The 21,119-nt window shown below is 30.3% G+C and overlaps 1 protein-coding gene across 9 annotated transcripts in view; it reads left to right on the forward strand.

Annotated features, from left to right (window-relative positions):
* The window catches only part of LOC118190788 (E3 ubiquitin-protein ligase LRSAM1-like), a 153,963-nt gene that overhangs the window by 76,824 nt on the left and 56,020 nt on the right, over positions 1-21,119 (forward strand). For 7 of the 9 annotated variants that reach the window (XM_085824893.1, XM_085824892.1, XM_035361564.2 and 4 more), the window contains 4 exons: positions 1,624-1,748; positions 9,971-10,000; positions 13,670-13,792; positions 14,288-14,375. In XM_085824893.1, coding sequence (XP_085681019.1) covers positions 1,624-1,748; positions 9,971-10,000; positions 13,670-13,792; positions 14,288-14,375 — 366 coding nt within the window. The remainder of the gene's footprint in view (positions 1-1,623; positions 1,749-9,970; positions 10,001-13,669; positions 13,793-14,287; positions 14,376-21,119) is intronic. The other 2 variants (XM_035361566.2, XM_085824896.1) reach the window with 1 other exon arrangement.

A 21,119-nucleotide genomic window follows, 5' to 3' on the forward strand; every position in this document is an offset into this window, starting at 1 on the left:
AGCAAGTTTGTAAGAAATTTTTCTTCAATTTCCCTCTGACTTTCGAAACAAAGTTTGATTGTCATAGTTCAGTATTGCTTTTTTTTGTTAAGTACCTTTTCTGTTTAAGTGTGAACCTGTTTTCTTAAAACATTCTGAGCTATATTATACAGAATTCTATAAACATTTCATATATTTAGCAATGTTAACCTAAAATTTTGTTTGCTGATCTGTAGCAAGATCTGATACCATTGCTGAGCAATCTTTATGTTTTGGCTTTTCCTGTCAAAACTAATTAGTTTTCAAAACTATCAATTAACTAGCTGAATACAATAATGCAACTTCCTGTAAAACAAAGTAGCATGAAAATATTAATTTTTTTTTTAAATAAAACTTTAAAAAGAAATGCAGATAAATATTTTTATACCTGGCTACTGCTATTAAAGATATCTTAAAAAGATGAAGATGCCTAATAATCTTGGCCATGGCTGTAGTTATAGTGAATAACAATTTTTGTATTATTCTTATTCATATTATGTTTGTGACATAGCCTAAGTATTAAAAGAAATATCAAAATAATATTTTTTAAATATTTGACATTATCACTTGTACAAGACTGAAATTCTGTATAAAATGGAATGAAAAAATACATAATAAAGTACAAAAACTATATTGAACAAAAAATATAAAAAGGTCATTTATTTGTAGTAGATGACTGGTTATTTGACATTCATGAATGAAAACTTAATTCATCCTAATTAATTGTTAATTAAATACATACAATTATTAACTTATTGTTAATTTTAATAGTACATATTTGTTCTACTTTGTGTATAATGCAATATACTTTACCCATGTCACTCACATGCTTAATTTTTAATTCACCATAGCACAAACTCAATTTTACTAAGTGACTTATTTATCAGGCAGAGCACATTATAATTTTTTTCGCTATTTCTTCAAATGTATTTCTTCTTTAATATACAACTTTTATGCTGTGCACTCTGTTTTGCAGTCCTTTTATTTTCTAATAAAGCGATTTTATTATTGTAAGCATAAAAAGTAAGTTTTTGTATTGAATTCAATGTGTTCGAATTATGTCGTGTTTTATTATGTTTCTCCCAGATGGTATTGTGGTTAGGGAAGTCTACTGCAGTGCCAAAGGGCTCGGGTTCGAATCCCGGAGAAGGCATGGATGTAAACTGTCTGTCTTTTCATAGGAGGTAATGGTAGCCTCCTGTTAGATGCCTCCATAATAAAATGACCACAGCTTTTGCCCTTAGTAGTGGTGAAAGCCTAAAAATAGCTAGTGTCCGACATAATTTTTTTTTTCCAAAACTGTTTTCCCTCCCTCACTGTGAGGTTGCTTTAATAACAGACATTCCTTAGTTTCTTGCTAGTTTACATATTTTGTTAATTAACTATCATTCAATTTCATTCATATTGGTTAATAAGGACTGTACTGTTTATTATTATTTTTGTGTCTGAAACAAGATTTTTATTTGTTTAGATTCCTCTTTATATGTAAGTATATAAGTGCACTGATAGAAATTTATGCAAAATTTTATTATTGAGCTACAGTGTTAAATCATATTTATTGTCTGACAATTTTGAGTACAAATTGCTAAAATTCTGTCATTTCAGCTATCGGCAAAGAATATTCCATTTCTAGTCCAGCCAATAGTCCAAGCCAAACTACTGATGATGGTGCAAATAATTCCAGTACTAGTCAGAAATTAGTACAATGTGTGGAGATTTCATCTCCCTCTGTAAATTTTGTTATTGTTACCTTTTTTTTGAAATATTTATAGAATAAGTCATGTATTTAATTACTGTAATAATAATGAATATTTAAGTTTATATATAATTTTCTTTCCAATTATAGTGTATGACATTTTAATGTGTACTAGGTTTCAAAAATATGCATAGTTCTTACATTTTTTTAAATTTAAATTATTTCATACTGTCAGTGGAATAATTATATCTTTTTCATCCATGAATGCAATCTGTTACAACTTTAAACTGCTTACTATATTGTATGCTGTGCAAAAGAGGCTTTTTGCTTAAAATATGAAGCATGAGCAATACACTATGTAAAATTTTAAGTGTCTTTATTATATTAACCATCATGCATGTACTAGTAAAATTTTATTTCTTTAAAATGTCAAATTTTTACTTTGTGTTTTAAAATTTCATTGAAATTTATGTATTAAAAGAACATGCATTTTTGGATTGTTATTGCATAAGAAAATACTTAGCAATAAAAAAAATATCCAGTGCATTTTCTCTCCATATGAATTTTGAGACGTAATAAATAGAAATATGAGACAATTCAGATTTCCCCCCCACACACAAAGACGACTGTTTAAAACTGTTCATAATCTGTTAAATCAAAAGTTTCTTATGGGAAAGAAAGTTGCTCCTTGTGGTGCACCTTAGGCAACAATTTTGGTGGTGAAATAGCTGATGGATATTGGCCATTCCCAATAAATAAGTTATGTCCTTGGACAATGAATAAGCAGTATGCAATAAGCTGCAGGTATACAGCTAACAAATAAGTGATATGCAATAAACTGCAAATGTCCTGCTGTTTGAACAGCAAGAATAAGTTTCATAAAGAAACTAATAGGTTTGGACAGTGTTTTAGTACTTAGAGTACTCTAGTACTTAGAATGCTAACAGTTGTTAAAAGTGTTTTCATCACATCTTGTGAAAAATGCTGTGTAATGTAAAATCAAGTATATTTTTGTTACGTCCAAGTATCTTCTTTAATTGTATACAAGATGAGGGATAAAAAATGGCATTAAACAGCTGGTTGTGCAGATTAGTAAATTTCAGGATGTGCAAGGTTAATATATTAAGTTGCATCCCCTAAGATTTTGGCAATCTGTAAAATGCTTATTCTCTCTGATCCTACTTGGTGCCTCTCAAAGTCTTACCAGACTCTAAAAGAGTTGTTTTCATAATTCTTGTCATGGTAAATTGAATTTAAAGTAAAGCTGCAATACCTTTTTAAAAATATTTTGAAAATTTCTTTCCAGTTCAATCAGTCATCTTGCAAAAGTATTTAAATTGTATTATTATGAAAATATTATATATAAAATATTTCCTTCACTTTCTTAACAAATTCTTTTATTTTATTCGGAAAGCAATTAAAGTATTTCTCACATGTATTCATCTAATAATAATAACCAGCACATCCTGGTAGTGAACAGAATACCTGGATTTAATTCTTTGTGAGAGCACAATGGCTTTTTCAGTGTCTGTTCTCTTTTAAAAAAACTAATTACTATACAAAATTTTCTTGTGATAATAAAAACACACATTATCTTAAAATATTTAAAAAATTTCTTGAATGATATCTTCTTATGAAGTGACACTTCAAAAAAAATTTTAACCAAATGTTGCTCAGATTTTTGTTTGAAAGATTTGATGTAAAATGCTTATGATTTCTGAAGTTTATTAGCCATTTTACTATTCCCTAGACAGTCTTGTCAATTTGAAGAGTGTCTTCAATGATTTTGAATGATTTTTATAATTCAAGTTATATCAAATGCCCAGTGGTCATCTTAAATATCAGAGTAATTTATATATATGTAAGAAAAATGAAGAATATGTAAAAGATTAAATTAGCAGGGCAAATTAATTTCCCTTCTCTATTCTAAAAAAAGTAACCTCTATTTGCACTGCTTCATTTCGAGAAAAATCTGTGTCATATGATTCTTATGTAATTATGGTGATTTAAATGGAATTAAAACTCGACCAGCCAATAGTAATTTTACAGCAATAATAACTATCCAATCAAAATGCTTTGAGAACCAAAACTAACTCAGTTTGACTTGAGATTTGCTCCTGAACATTACGCACTTGCTTTCCACGCTTTGGCTTAGCTATACTGCTGTCTGTCTGCTGCTGCTTTCTTGCTACAAAGTTATCAAAAATGTAAGCCTTTTGGAACAGTCACATTTAATGTGTCGACTTGTGTGTAGCCGCAACATGTTGCTGAAAATAAAACTGAAGATTTAATCTGCTTTCGCCTCCAATTTCCTAGTCATTATGGATCAACACTTCTACACAATCAAAAATTCCTGCTCCTGAATTTATTACACATACACATATATATGTGTGTAAATTAGCTAAATTGTAAAAATTAGCTAAATTGCTAAATTGTAAATTAGCTAAATTGGAGGTTTCTTGTGCTTCTACCCTAATAAGACTGTAAGAAACCTCGATTTGGGCTAATTTACCATTTTTTTGCACTTCTTTGTATATAATTTCTTTGGATTTAAAATGTTTTTGTTTGCATACATTATATTAAATTTTTGATTGTAAAAATTTAATATAATGTATAGTCTTTACTTAATTTCATTTTTGTTTTTGAACTATATATTGTTGTAATTATTACAGTAGTTTTTTTTTTTTTTTTTTTTTTTTTTTTTTTGCATTAACTTTTACTGCTTTAATATAGTATTCTTGTTTATACTTGGTGTAACTTCTTTACTCGGGAACTGCAGTATCAAATGTGCTTTAAAGCATTAGCAAATCTCTACTTTCCTTTACTGTGCAAGTATATATATATATATATATATATGTAATAAATTCAGGAGCAGGAAGCAATGACTAAGAGCAGGAATTTTGAAGTGTTGGAAGAAGTAGAAGTGTTGATCCATAATGACTAGGAAATTGGAGGCGAAGGCAGATTAAATCTTCAGTTTTATTTTCAGCAACATGTTGCGGCTACACACAAGTCGACACATTAAATGTAACTGTTCCAAAAGGCTTACATTTTTGATAACTTTGTAGCAAGAAAGCAGCAACAGACAGACAGCAGTCTAGCTAGGCGAAAGCATGGAAAGCAAGTGCGTAATGTTCAGGAGGAAATCTTAAGTCAAACTTAGTTTTGGTTCTTAAAGCATATATATATTGCACTAGGGTTTCAAGCTACAGACACTTTTAAAATCGACTAGTCTGTTTCAAGGGAAATGTTGAGCTGGTTAATATGTGAAGTCCAGACATGTGTAACGTATTTAAAAAAAATTGTGAGGAATAAAAAAAAAACTAATTTAAAATGATTGCTAGATGTACTGATTGAAGTTGAAATTTCCTAAATTTAATCAAATAATTCTTATACTTAAACATTTAAGGAATTAATCTTTTTCCCTGCATGTTTTTGTTAGTGTAACTGTTTGCATATCTGGCTGACAATCAGAAATCAAAAGTTTAAACTCTAGCAAGGGACTAACTGATTTTTCAGATTTCTTGGTCTGAGAACAAGATAAGCTCTACAAAAAGTGTAGTACGCAGTAATATGTCTCCATCTGAGTTTCACCAACTGGATATTGTTCCCTTCTTCCCACTTGCCCTTTAATTGAGGGGAAATATGAGGAACATTTCCCCTTTCCACTGTGTGTTTTTGTGGTGTAACTGGTAGGAAGCCCAGCTAGCAGTTGGAAGATCCAGGGTTCAAATTACAGCAAGAGCAGAACTAATTTTTCTCATTTCATGCTTTATTTCATGCTGTTGGCAAATTTTTTAAAAGAAAAAGTTATGATGAATTATTTAGATAAATTATTAACATATCTTTAAACTATAACTGAACTACAGAAATTAATATATATATGTGTATATACACTACCCTCCAAAAGTTAAGGAAAAGCATGTTTTTTGTGTCTAATTTGAGAATGAAGCACTATAGAAACAAGAAATTTACAGGGCATGTTCACTGAACAGTTCTTTAATGAATGTGACATAGAATGTTTCTAAAGTTAAATACAAACATGAATTACAATAAAGAATTGCACTTTTAACAGAGAAATCCAGTCTTGGAGAAACAGTATTTTACAGTCTTTTTTTGAGGAAAAATGGGGAGGTAACATTACAAAAATGAGTTCTGATGAGGAATGTGTCCAAGCTTAGCTGCAGTCTAGCTAGGCCAACGACCTTGGAAGAGACTTAAAGCAGTAACCTGTATCCAAGGTAATCCCAAAGATGCTGCATCAGTTTCGGGTCTGGGAATTGAACTAACATTCCATCTGCTCCATACCGTGACCCTTAAGAAATTCTTCAGCAACCCAAGCTTGGTGCCTTGTCGTCCATCTTTGTAACTGTGTCTTTCCACAATGTGGGATTGGTTGTATGTGGTGCATTGTTCCCTCCAGATCAACTGACAACCTGAATCACTCTCCAATGTGAAACTGAACTCGTCTGTAACTGATAATGGATGCCCATTGTTGACTGGTCCAGGAGATGTGTTTCTCTTACCCAACATAAAGGGGCATCTCTGTGTTCTTGGGTCAAGCAGACACAAACAACTAGTATGTTGCATACTGACCTGTATTATGAAGGCTTCTACACACTGTAGTAGCTGCGATTCTTGTTCCTGTTGCCACTAAATGATCTGTCATGAGCTGAGACACAGTAATGTTACTCCTCCTTCGGGCTGAAAAAGCTAAATATCAGTCTCTCACAGACAAGCGCCAAGACAAACGTGGCTGTAGTGCGTCGAATAGTCGTCAATGATAACGTTGGGGCGGTTCGGCTTGGCATAATCATCCTATCTTCCCTCGCATTTGTGCTCCTTGGCCTTCCGGAGCCTTCATTTTGTCGGCAATTTCCTTGTAGCAACCATTGCTGCCAACATCTTTGCACAGCAGTGTCTGTACACTGCTGTAACTCTAGGTCTGCCTGTAACATGTCTCCTAGACAGAGAATCATTTGATTTAAACTGATTCCATAGTCGGTGGACCACACTACAAGAGACATTGAGACATCTAGCAGCATCAGCTTGTGATATCTCCATTTCCATCCATGCGAGAGCCTGCCACCTTAACGAATTGGGCAATCAACTTCTCCTCAACATTGAATAGACTCTCCTGAATATTGTACACAAAACTGTAATAACAACTGAAGATCAACATTTGTGAACAAAAATTACAATTTTTGCATTATTTTTCTCCAATTCCTATGTAAGCATTCATTTATATAAAATAAAAGTGGTAGCTATTGTTTTTGCATATATTTTCTTAACTTTGTTACTGTGAATTTAAATGTTACTGACATTTTTATAGTGGTGAGCTTTGAAAAACATGCTGTTCCTTAACTTTTAGAGGGTAGTGTATATACACTCTTTTGCAAAAAAATAGCAGCACTATGAAGGAAGTGGTTGTTTTTGATGAAATTGAATATGTGCATAGCTCATACACAGGTAATAAAATGATTAAAAAATTAAGGTCATAGTATCTGTTCATGGCCCACAATTACTCACTGAGTGTTTAAATTAGTAGTTGGTCGAACAACCCCTGACGGCAATGCGTGCTTGAATTTGTCGGGGCAAGGAGTGGTAGAGGTTCCTAATATCATCCTGTGACACATTCTGCTAAACGTGCATCAGTTGTTGCTCCAGATCTGCAATATTTTGTGGTGCCCAAATCTGGCAGCCTACCATGCCTCAGACATGCTCGATTGGTGAAAGGTCTGGTGACCATGCTAAGGAAGAGTATCAACCACATGGAGACAGTCCAGAAATATGCGAGTGGTATGTGGCCTGGCATTTTCTTGTTGGAAAATGGCCCCAGGATGACGTGCCATTAAGGGTAATGGAACCGACCGCAGGATGGTATCAACATATCGTTGAACTGTTAAAGATGTATGGAGGATGACTATAGATGACCTGTGATAAGAAATAGTGCTCCACACCATCATTGGGACCGCTACTCCGTACTCTCCAGACACAAACACGATGGTCATCTGCTTCAAGAGTGAAGCGGGATTCATCGCTGCACACTATACGATGCCAATCTGATCGGCTGTGACAGCACTCCAGACGACTCAGCCAATGTTGTGGGGTTCAAAGGCGAACGTTTTAAAGGCCTTTTTGAGCATAACTCCACCTCAGACAAGCGGCAAGACAAACGTGGCTGTAGTGCGTCGAATAGTCGTCAATGATAACGTTGGGGCGGTTTGGCCTGGCATAATCATCCTATCTTCCCTCGCATTTGTGCTCCTTGGCCTTCCGGAGCCTTCATTTTGTCGGCAATTTCCTTGTAGCATCCATTGCTGCCAACATCTTTGCACAGCAGTGTCTGTACACTGCAGTTGGCAGCTTATTGCGCGGTATGTCCATCCAGCTTCACGCAACCCTACAATGGGACCACATTCGAAGTTGTTTATTTGTCTGTAAGGTCTTCGATATCGTCATAATGGCATCTTTGGTTGCTTCTTTACGGAATCACAATGGCAGCAACAAAAAAAGATAAATTTTCCGCCTCTGTTACTGGTTTTATACTTTGTGAATTGCACACTAGAAATGCGCACTATGATTGCAATTCCTGTTCATTTGCCATTAAACTTTTGATCATTTGCATGTTCGATCAAGATGTTTTTGCATACCAAATTTCGTCACGATCACAAAAGTCCTTGTGCTTCAATGCTTTTGCAAAAGAGTGTGTTGATATCCATGTGCAATTTCGTATTAAAAGTTATACTTTTAATAATAAATTGCACATTATTTTGAATCTGAATGTCTTTAAATGCTCTAATTTGTAGTTATAAAATTAACAATTAATGAAGGCTTATGAAAATGAATTCTTAAATTAATTCAATAGTTCTTAATATAAGGAAATATGTTTTCTGAAAACTAATTTAAAGCTTGAAATGTGGAACTGTAATGTGAAGAAAAGTATTTAAAATAAGATAGATCAGGAACGAAACTGTTGTGTTTTATTATCTTTTTGCGTCAATAAATTAATAACAGAAAATTATAAAATAATCCTCCTCTCAATATTTTTTTTGGAAAGGGTTGCATTTTCCCCATAAAATACATACACCCCCAGGGGAAAAAAAGGAATGTATGCTTTTTTTTACATATTCATGTTTGATTTTGTAAGTAGTAAATTTACAATAGTAATAAGCAATTTAATTATATTTATTGTTCAGTTTATGTTCTAAGTTAAACATGCTTGGTATTGATATAATGAATACCATTTTTCAAAATAATTAGCAGTCCTCCCCTCCCCCAATCACCATTTTAACTATGCAGATTGTGACATTTCATGTATTGGATTATTTGAATTATAGAAAAGTAATTATCTGCCAAAGAAAGGGAATATTTTCATGGAAGATTGTTAAGAGAAATGGTGTTGTATTTGTATTACACAGAGGAATAACCATGAAAATGCCTATGCAGCCAGCTCATTTGCTGGGATTTGAATCTGGATCAAACTAATTTTTAATGCTTGGTCACTGTGAAATCATGAAATTTTTATTTAATAAATGCTCATGTATGTTAAAACTTTTGTTAAAGTTTTTTAGATTTATTTAAAATTTATTTGCTGCTGGTAGTGCACTGTTATCTTTTTCTCTTAAAGCATTAAATGTTAAATATTCAATTAAACAAATTTGTAATATAAATATCTGATTCATAATATTTAACAGTTAAAATTAGTGGAGTTATTTTATTTTCTTATACATATTATAAAGTTCCAGTTATTTTGTCTGACTTTAGGAAATTTATTTTCTGCTGCATGCATGTCTCTTTTCATACTTAAAATACTGAAGTGGAAATGTTTTCCACAATTCTTAAGATAGGTATCCTGTCACAGAGTGTAGTGCACTTCAATCCTTTCTTCTTCAGAATGTAACAGTGTTTGATAGTTACATCCTTCTGAAGACTTTTTAGTTTTCACTAAAGATGTTTTTCTGAAAGTAATGTATGACCAGAATCTTTGGTTTAAAAGTTGGTGTCTACTTTTAAAATAAGCTTAGCATATTTTATATTGAAACAAACTAGGTAGATTTTCTTTACTAATTTTATTATAAGTATTATAGTAATTTAATTACTGACTGTATCTAAAGATGTCTTCAGTTATAAAGTGTGGAAAATATTATAATTATTTTGCTTACTGTTACACAATTTTATAAGCTTTTGCATGTATGTCAAAATGTAAAAATATTTCACACTGGCTCATATTTTTCTTTTTTACTATTATTGTAGGCATCTTACCTTCAGTACCAAAGAGCAAAGGCATGTAGCAGCTTATGTAATTTGATTTATGATTTTTATCTATTTATTTTTTTGCCATTGTTTTAGCTCTTGATGAACTTTTTCTTGAGCAGAAAAATTGCTTGTGGTGGAATATATATTTTACTGAGCACATCCTATTTAAATGCATGAAAATTTTATTGAAATGATATTCCATTGGTTGCATGTATTTGTGCACTGCTTGTTTAAAATGTAGATTTTTTGCACTTTGAAGAAAATCTTTTAACATAAATAAGGCTTCTGAGATTAATTGATTATATTAACATTGCCATTGTTTCAGGCTAGTGTACTGCATTTCAGTTTTAAAATATTCTTTACCAGTTACTTATTTTATTTTAAAGTCTTTGTCATTTTTCTGAAGTTAAAATTTGGTTACAGTGTGATAGTTAAATTACATTATAAAATGTAACTGAATTAAATACAAATACTTTTATCACATTAAAAATTTGTAATAAAGCAAGTAATCTGTGACATGTTATATATTTCCTATTTTTAGCACAAACAGCATTAGCCCAGAAGGGTTATTAATTTCATTTTGGCATTTTATGTCAAAAACTTGAAATGTACGTTTCACTTTTAAAGTTGTTGCCACCAAATATTAGAACCCTGTGTTATATTTAAAGAAATTAAATAATGAAGAATCTGTATAAATGTTTTTCGCATTATGATAAAACAATGGTACCTAGAGCCATCCAATTTTGAATGATGTTATCCCTCATCGAATGTAAGCATCTGGAAGCCCTAATTTGGAATTTGTTTTATTATCGATTTCATATTTTGTAACACTTTAACAAATTTTTGATTAACAAACTCAACAATTTCAAAGCGAGCAGTGGCAACACTGTACAAGGGGGGGGGGAAATTATCTTCAGCAGGCAAGACTGTGTATCAGAAATTCTAAAGTTATGCTCATTTTAAAATTATTTTGTGATATTGCTGTTGAATTTAATTTTATGGTTTAAGTCAGAGAACATGATATTCTTGTATAAATCTAAAATCTAAAAGCTCTCAGATTTTTTAATAGTTTTTATTTTTGAAAATAATTTATAAATTTTTTGTAATATTAAAGAGAGTTTTAATCATTCTGTAGAACATTATAGCTGTTCAGAGTCAAACTTTAAGAAGATTATGTGCATATATATTTTATCTGTAGTTTAGTTTCTTTTATAGAAAGGTCAATCATTTTATTCAAGTTTCACACAGATATGATATAACAAATGTAATTAAATCTGAAACAAAGAAAAGAATAACACCAAGTATGACAGTTAAATTATAATAATATTATGTAATATATATAATAATATATACTTAAAGAAGACAGAAGATTTGCATAACACTGATATTATGTTATTTGAAGTGTAATTCTGTTTAATTCACACAATGGCATAATCAGATAACAAAAGGAAAGATTTGTGCGAAGGCAAAAAGCAAAGGTATTTGTGCCTTCATTATATTTTTAAATGTGTGTATCATAATTCTTCGAATTTTTTCAGCAGCAGAAAAAACTGTTCTTTCAGGGACAGTTTTAGGAAGAGAAAATAGTCTCAAAGAGAGAAATCTGGATAATGGGAGTGGGAACAGCTGTGTTCATGAACTTGTTTTGAGACCAAATATTCTTTTTATTTAATGACCAATGTAAAGTTACACTGTCATTCTGTACAGTGCATTTGGAACATTGGTTGTCAACTAAATGATATAAGATGCAGCATTAAGAATTTTCTGTTTCATTCTGCATTAAAAATTTTGTGTTTATCCAGGTGATAAATGACTTTTCAAATTGTAGTGTAGTATTCTTGTCAAATTTACAAAGATGTAAAAAAAAAATAAAAATAAAAATAAATAAAAAACTGTTCGTTTAATTTCCCCATTCTGTAAAATATTTTGTTGCAAATACAGTGAGGAAGACTTCCACTAATTTTTATAATATTGCAGTGGTCATTGAATGCTGTTCTTGTAAAACAACTATTGTCATTGGTATGAGATGGTGTAATCTGGCTTGCAGCTGATACTCCAACTTTTTTTTGCAAGTTCTGCATATGTTTGAGGACAGAGCTCTGAGAGTCCAATTCAGTTTTTTAGTGCTCAGCAAACCAGCTGTGTAGCATGTGTTTTGAATGTATGCATGTTCATATTGAAATAGGAATGTGCCCATACCAAAATATTACCATAGTGTAGATCACATGGAATTGCTCTTGTGTTCCTAGTTTTCTTTATAGGATTTAAAGGGTAAAGTCAACCATAAAATATGTTCTTAAATGGTAATGCTTCTATTTCCTAAGTTTACTTTGGAAATAGATTGGGTAAGTACTGTTCACTAGGTATTTTTTGCACTTGCATGAATCCGTTGGATTTCTCCACATAAGCACATTTCTGATTGTTCATTGACATTACCCAAGACTTAATGTCATTGATTTTTACACTGATGTAAGCAAGTTTTGATGCAGTAATGTTTGGTTTTTATGTATTTTTTGGGTCATGGAAACTTAAATTCTGTCAATGAAATGCCATTATGCTTTTATTATGCATATGCAAATGAATTGCCATCATGTTACATTTAGAAGCATTTTGTAGTTCAGTACAAATGTTTTCCACCAGTTTCATATTGTAATATAAGTAATAGATCCTGTAAATATAAAACTTATTGCTAAATAAATAAATGTTGATAATTACATAATATAGAGATGCTTCAAGTGGCAGTGATCTTCATTTCCTTACTTATTGATTCTAGACTTGTACTTCTAGTTATAAATTTTGGAAAGGGGAAATTTTGGGAAAATAGTTTTAGCTTGGGGTGCAGGAATGTTCTGCATTTATAAAAACTAATGTTTTCTATAATTCTCATAGATAAAAAAAAGATAAATCCAAAAAAGCTCACAATTCTTAAATAAATTAAGCTAAAAATGTTCCACGTATTTGTGTGTAGAATTCATGAAGATATTTAATAACACAATTTACTGAGATTATTTTTTAGGATTATTAATGCATTTTATTCAGATAGAAGCAAAACTGCAAAACAAACATTGCTATTCTATGTGATTGATGGTTCAATATTAAAAAAATAAATAAATAAAATTTTGTAGTTGATCCCGCAAAACTTAATTCCTAATAACTCTGTATTTTGCGCACAAAAGCATGGAGTTTCTTACATACTAAAACATAAATGAAGACATTTTGTAAAGGAAGTTAGGTTTTATATTTACAAAACCTTTGTAATTTTCTGAAAATTCTTTACCTTATTTTGAAAAAATTTTAAAGTGTGTGTATTTTGTGTCAGTATTTAAAGAACAAAGCTTATAACACCTTTTTTGAACACCCTGTATATAAGAGTAGTCATCAACAACTCTTTATTGACAGAATTATATTGTTGTTTTACAAACCCTGATCTCTTCCATGTATTCATTTTATGGTTATTCCGTAAAAGATAAGTATAATTCTCATTATGACAAAATAAAGTTACACATAGCTGCGTATAATGAAGCATAGCTGATTAATTTTGCCTATTTCTTTGTGTGTGTTTTCATCCTTTCTTTTATATTTTAGCATGTTTCTTAATTTCATATTTATATTGCATGAGATATATTGTTTCAATATGTGTAATGTTTAATTCTTTATAAGAATTGTTTTAAATTCTTTATGGCTGTGACTAATCAGGAACAGCGTCAACAAGACCTTCTTATGATGGAAGAAGCCTTAAAAGAAAGTTATGAAATGCAGTCTGCTTCTATAGTTGATGCCACAACAAAACGTCAAAAACTGTTACAAGATATAGCTCAGGTGCCTTTAATTTTATATTTGTTTCCATTTTGTTCTACTAAATTATATCAATATGTATGCATTTTTACCTTAAATATTCCATAATTAATCAGGTCTTCCTTAAGGTAATGTCTATCAATAACTTCAAAAGCTGTTTGATTATTAAAGCAACTAAAATATTTAATTTAAGCTTACAGCATGTTTCTTGAAATAATATCTTGAGCTATTAGATCAACAGTTCTTCAAGCTTCAGAAAACATTTTGCTTCTGGTTTTTAAATATTTGATGCAGAATTCATATGCGATATATATATGCATTAAAGTATACATCCTTGAAATTCAAATTAAGTTTTGTACATTATTCATTATTATTTTGTTCTATTTATAGTGTTTGTGTCTTAACAACCTGTAGAATGAATTTTATCAGTAGTTGAAATTTATGGCCTATTATTGGAATATTTTCTGTTTCTATATTATTTCTTAAATCACATGTATATATTTGCATTCTATTGCATAGGAACAAGAAAGAATGGAAAATGAAATAATGTTGCTGCAAAGCAAAAAAGAAAAAGAGAGGCAGAATCTTTTATCAATTTTGGCAAATGGTTAGTGTACTATGTTTCTATCATTCTACATTAAATGAATGGTCTTTATAATAAAAGAAAGTAGTGACCTTGATTAATGATAATAACTACATTCAGTACTATTACATGTTGCCTTAGCCAAAAATAGTGTCCAATTTCTTTTCTTTCTACAATAGGCAGTGTATCCTAACTTGACATGCTGCCACCCATTGAAATTCCAAATTTCAGTATGTAAATTATAATAATTAATGGAATAATTTCAAGAACAACTAAGTCTACATTCAAAATATGAAAGCTTATAGATAATTTCCATCATGGCTATAATGTAAAATAATATAAACAGATAATTGTGAAATACAGTATAATATAAGCATTGTAAAGAACATAAACTAATTCACTATGCTACAGCTTTAATTGCTCTTTAACCATCTCTGTGTAATTTTTTTAATCAAAATAGGTTAAAAAATTGCATATTTTTTTATCACATTTCAAATCTACATATATTTTAAAGTAAAAACATACAAAAAATTTTTATATAAGAGTTTTTCTTCAGTATAGAATTAGATCGTAAAAAAAAGGTTTTGGGAAATTGAAGAATAATCATATATAAGCAAAAATTAAAAAATTAATCTTAGCTAGATTATGATTTATTTTATAAAATATAAAGATAAAATGTATATACTAATGAAAATATGAAAAATGCTTTAAAAACATGTGTTAGTAATGAAGTTTAGTATGATAAACTTTGAAACAAGGCTCTAGGCAAAGTCCTACCTCACCATCTTTGCACCGAGTTCATGTTTCTTTGTGAATTTTTTGCCAGTTTCAGTTTTTTAGCAACAACTAGCACACTGTCTACGAGACTGTTGATAGGATTGGGGAGTCCTGTAATTGTCCTGTAATTGCCTAACAAAAATGCCTAACAAAATGTCAAGCAGTTATTCTCATTGGATTGAGAGTTGAACTACATCTGTCCGCGTAAACACTATTGCAAACTAAACTCCAGAAACATTATATTTTACAATGGGTTATCCTTTTTATAAAGGATACAAGCATTCCACAGTGATTGATACATGTATTGTTGAAAAAATTTTATGTAATATTTTCCTTATTGTTTTCTGAGAGTGGAATTATATGATTGTTATATACTGCTTCTTGGGCGGGTTCTTGGTATATGTTTCCTTAACGTAGAACATGCACTAAATGTGGGCATTGCATAAATCAGGGTTTGTACGGTCCTTAAAAGTCCTTAATTTTTTCAAAAATGATTTTTGATCCTTAAAATTCCTGAATTTTGGCCAAAATGTATAAAGGTCCTTAATTTTGCTCATTTGACATTTCTTATCATTTCTAATGATTGCCATTCTAAGTGTGAATTACAATTTCTCATGAATATGGAATTAAAATTACACAGCTCTTAACCAATCTGTTGGCGGATTTGTGTTGTAAACGATAAAAAAAAAAAAAAAAAAAAAAAAAAAAAAAAAAAAAAAAAAAAAAAAAAATTAGCTACCCGAACGAAAGTATCGGTGTCTGATTGACTATTCACCCAATCTTTCGAAACAGGTGTTATCCATAAATTTAGGCAGATTGTGACGAAAGCGTGAAGCCGGCATGGACCTTATAAGAAATAGACTAACCCAAACGGGTTTTCTCCCTTGTCTGAGGTGTTGCCGGCTGTCACCTTCACCACATCCGGAGGAGTAGGGACGACTTCCAGAAAATTACATTGATTGCCTATTGCAGCGTGTATAATTGTCAAGAAAAAGCTGGTTGTAGCGGCTCATTTCACAAATTAGAATTTCTACATGTTTTTATTTTTGAAATTGAGATTGATTTTTAAAAATGTAGCATATTTATCGAGCATAATTAACATTCCAAATAATTATACAGCTATTGCATGCTTTCAGGTCTGGATATTTCTTTAGCTTTTCGTATGCTGTAAGGAAATTTGTAACTACTTCTTTTAGAAAATAATATTTTAAATCTGAACTAATAGAAAATTTCAAACAAGCAATTTTTCTCTTGCAATTTTTATGCTTTTTATTGGTGTAAATAAGTAAAAAATATTAAAATATTTAAAAACGAATTTTTGAAAGTTTTGTTTAAAATTCTAAATTTTGCTGCTTTTTTAAAATTATTGATGAGTATTATGACACAATCTCTATAAGGGAATTTTATTTCAATTATATTTCATAATTCATCATAGTGATAAACACTTTGACTCCTTAATAATTTTTATACATTTAATTCTAATATTAAAATTGTATTTAACGTAATAATTAATTTTGCTTGTATTTTATAATGATTATTTTTTTAAATTTATTTTTAGTTCCGCATAAGATTTTTTTTTATTTATTGTTAATTTAATTTATCCCATGCATGAATACATGTATGTTTCTCGCACTGTGACAAAAACGACAGTATCTAGAGCCATCGAATTTTGAATAACGTAATCCTCCACCCGAACATAGGCATCTGGACGGCTGAATTTCAAATTTGTTTTAATCTATTTCACATTTTGTAAAATTTTAACTAATTTTTGATTAACAAACTCAGCGAGTTCAGAGCGAGCACTGTACGGATATGCTGTTTTCAAATGTATGTGGTTTACGGGCGAAGAACATGATATTCAATAAATATAGGTAACACACAAAACTTTAAAAAAAGAGTGCATCTAGATTTTATTTTATCTTTTTTTTCCTTCGTTACGCTCAGAAAATTTTATGCTCCGAATTTTATGAATTATTAAAATAACTAATCCACTTTAATGTTAATAATTTAATGATCATATAATCAAATAAATATGATCGTTTTGTAATGTTATAGTTTGGAAAATCACTGCCTGAAAATGCTCATTAAATTAAAAAACGAAAATTATCAGATCTTGTTTAATTTTACCTTATTTATTTCAAAGCATCACATACTATCAATCTCATTTAATTTTACTTTATTTTTAAGCAAAATTAAGCTCATAAATTTTGTGCTTAGAGTTTTTAGTGTTTTACCAAAGTAAAGATGTTTGTACAAGAATAACGCATGAAAAAAATGCGCAAAATGCAATAAAAAGTGGTTTAATGAGATGTATTAAATCCTATTTGAAAAGAAAAAGTGACTTTCATAATCTCATTACTATACTACGTATCACATTTAATAATTAAAAACAGTTATGTGATACAAATGCCATAGATTTCAGTGTTAAAGTAAACCAGATCGCCAGTACTCTTTCTTGCCGAGATGTCGGTGACGCGCGCCCCACCCACTGGGTTAGTCTATCTCTTATAAGCCGGAAGTTCTTTAAGAAGCAAAAGTGATGATGAAGGTGCTCAAGAAAAAAAAGGGGGGATTCTGAAAATATTTGCCAAAATTAGAGCAATCCCAACCTGGAAGCCCACAACCCTTCCGACGCCAATAGGAACAAGAGGCCTGAAAAGTGCATTTTCAATAAACTGTGGCTTCATCAAGCTGACTACAAAGACTGGATATTGATGGATGGCAATTCTTAAATGTGGTCTTTGTCTGAAACAAATTGAAATTTCTAGAATAGGAGAGTCAGCGCTGAAAATTCCCATGAAAATTAAGTTTCGTTTTATCATTTCAATTTGTTTTTACACGGTTTTGCTTAGCTTAATTTCTGTGTTTGTTTCAATTAAGCCATAAATTAATTTTTTATCACCTTCTACAGAGTTTATTCTCTTTTGCACATATAGTAATATGTATGGGATATCGGGATTATGAGTTTATTTCTGCAGAGGGTCTGTTATCGATTTCGCGGGAAATCTGTTGGCTCCATTTTGATTTTAGGTCGCCAAGGGCAAATTCGGTAATGCTAGCCGAGAAAAAGTGAAGTTCGGAAATACGTTTTGAAGCTTCAATAGACAATTAAGTATTTGGTTTAAACCTATGTTGTTGATAGTAACGCATAATTTTTGCTAATGGCGATACAATTATTAGTTGAAAATAACTAACTAATTAAAAATTTTTTAATATTTTTAAAGCTGAAAACAACTAATTGAAACTAATTTTCCTGTGTTAACTAGACGCAAAATTAACTTTCATGAATTATTAAAGTTATTGGGTAGAAGTTTAACTGAAAATATACATTCTGTATTATATATATATATATATATAAAACAGAATGTATATTTTCAGTTAAACTTCTACCCAATAACTTTAATATATATATATATTTACACATATAATAACTTTAATATATATATATATTTACACAGTACAAAGTCTGAGGTCTGGACTCGTTGGGACTTCGGTGATCCCAGATTTGAGATTTTTCCAGATATTAGATCATTTTAAATCTACTAAGATGGCACATAGAAATTATAAAATTGAAAATACGAAATCGTGATTTATGAAATAATGAAGCATTTATGATTTAAAGGTTATTAAAATTTACAAAAGAAAAGAGCTTAATATTTATATGTTTACTTTATTAAACATTTCTTTCAATGTGAGTTGTTTAATTTGTTTTCTCTGCTAATACTTCAGACTAATACTATAGACATATAATTTCTTGTTCAGTTATTAAGTTCCATTGTTCAAGTCCTGTAATTGCTGTGTCGAGAATTCTGAATAACTTGTCAATCAAAATTTTTTCTCTGTAGTAACCTCTCTGTTACTTTCTTCACTATCGGTAGCTCTATTTTCTGGATTTAGAACCATACTACAGATTTCGCCCTCCGTTAATTGATTGATAATTGGGCATTGTCATCGCAATGAAAAACTTCTGTTTAACTTCGCTAAATTCTGCCGCCTGTTGCGGCCATGCAAGCTCTTGCGCTGGTTCTAGCTTTATGTGAATAACAAATCAGTTATTCTTAATTCAAATAGCACTAAATATAATCATTTTTCCTATGAGTATCATTAACAAAATCTATTTTTATCATAAGGAAAGAAATTTCTGCTAAATCTCCCCTTGTCAACATTTTAGCGCATTAAACTTAAATCTGTAATCGGATAATACTCTGTTATTTGGTGTCGCTGCATGATTCATTACTCAAGTTGTCATCCATTGATAAACATGCAGTGATGAAAGCAAAATACAATAAATAATGATTCACGATTTCGGCATCAAGGATATAAAATATTAGTTGGTGTAAAATAAACAAATGTTTCGGTTTGAGATTATGCCAAGGAGATACGCAGCTATGGAGTCAAGTTACTAATCACACAAATTTATGCTAAAATAATTATTTCTTCAATAATGAGATATTTTATTTAGTGCCAAACTGAGATTAAGAATCGGGATTTCTGGCATGTTTTTATGATGAGGAAAAAAATCTAATACGCGTGCGTAAAGCATACCCCTTCCCTTCAAAAAAGCCCTAAAAAATTGGTTGGTGGTGGCTTTGAGGTCCGGATTTTAGATCATTCCAGATATTGGATGTCCGGATCTTGGACTTTGTACTGTATATATATATATATCTTTCAAAATATAACTTAGCAGTATGGATTCACTCTTTTAAAATAATTCTACTTTAATTAAACTTAGGAGATAATATAATCAATTAATCAATATTGTTTAGGAAATAAATTATATATATATATATAGTAAAAAATGTATATTTTCACTATTCAAGTATTCACTGTGACAAGTATTCTTATCTTGTCACATGAACAGGCCTCTGTGGAAAGGGGCTTCTCTGTAAATAAAGCAATTGAAATTGAAAATTTAAGTGACTCATCATAGATTTTTCAATGCACAGTATTTGATTACATAAAATTTTCTGGAGGTGTTTTTAATATCGAAATTAATAAAGAAATGAGATCAGCAGCAGCTTCTGCAAGAAGTGGAGTTCGTTATTTAGAAGTTCAGTATTTAGAAGAGCGTTCAGTATTTAGAAGAACAAAAATCTTTAACTAAATCTGAAACTTCAAAAAGGAAAAGAAATATTCAAAAAAGAAGAAAACTTCAAAAAGGAAGAAATTGATTATATGAAACAGAAGAAAAAATTTCTTCAAAGGGACATTAAAGATATTAATGAAGAAGTAGATGCTTTAGCAGATGAAGCTGAGACCAGCAGGAACATTGATTTGTTTATCAAAGCAAATGAACTTAGAAGAATAGTTAAAGAAAAGGAAATAGACATAAATAAATTAGATGTTAAAATAGCTGAAAAGATTTCAGATTTAAAAAAAGCACAAATGTTTTGTATCTTTTATTATACAGTTTATTATTCTAGTATCTTTCAAAAAACCAAGGAAATAAATTTTATGTTTACAAATCAGTTATTTTAATCTGCAAAATATTCTTACATTGTGATTATAATAGTAGTTGACTGTGTTTAAATAAATATCAAATAAGTTAAATAATAATCATGTAAATCTCTAAAATAGTGACTGTTATTAGTGTAAAATACACTTATACATGTTTTTCAAGAAATGTTCCTAATTTAATGTTATCTACTTCATAACTTGTAGGGAGTTAGTTTAATTTTCAAAATTGTTTTATTGTAAGTATTAAATTGAATTTAATAATTGTGCATAATACACACTTCTGTTAGTTTCTTAAAGTGAAATTACAAGCATGAAGTCGGTTGTATGGATAATTGCTTTATTCCATTCATTTTTTTTGTTTGCTGATAGGTCCTTAATTTTTTCTTTGATGGTCCTTAAAAGTCCTTAATTTTCATGTAAGGAAATGTGTACAAACCCTGATAAATCCGACATTTAATGGCACATATACTTTATTAACACGCAAACAAAACAAGAAGTTAACAAAAATAGAAACCACGTTTAACATAATGCTGG

Source organism: Stegodyphus dumicola, chromosome 10, assembly GCF_044657685.1.
Source record: "Stegodyphus dumicola isolate Sdum_Otavi_A_Nest chromosome 10, ASM4465768v1".
NCBI lineage: Eukaryota > Metazoa > Arthropoda > Arachnida > Araneae > Eresidae > Stegodyphus > Stegodyphus dumicola.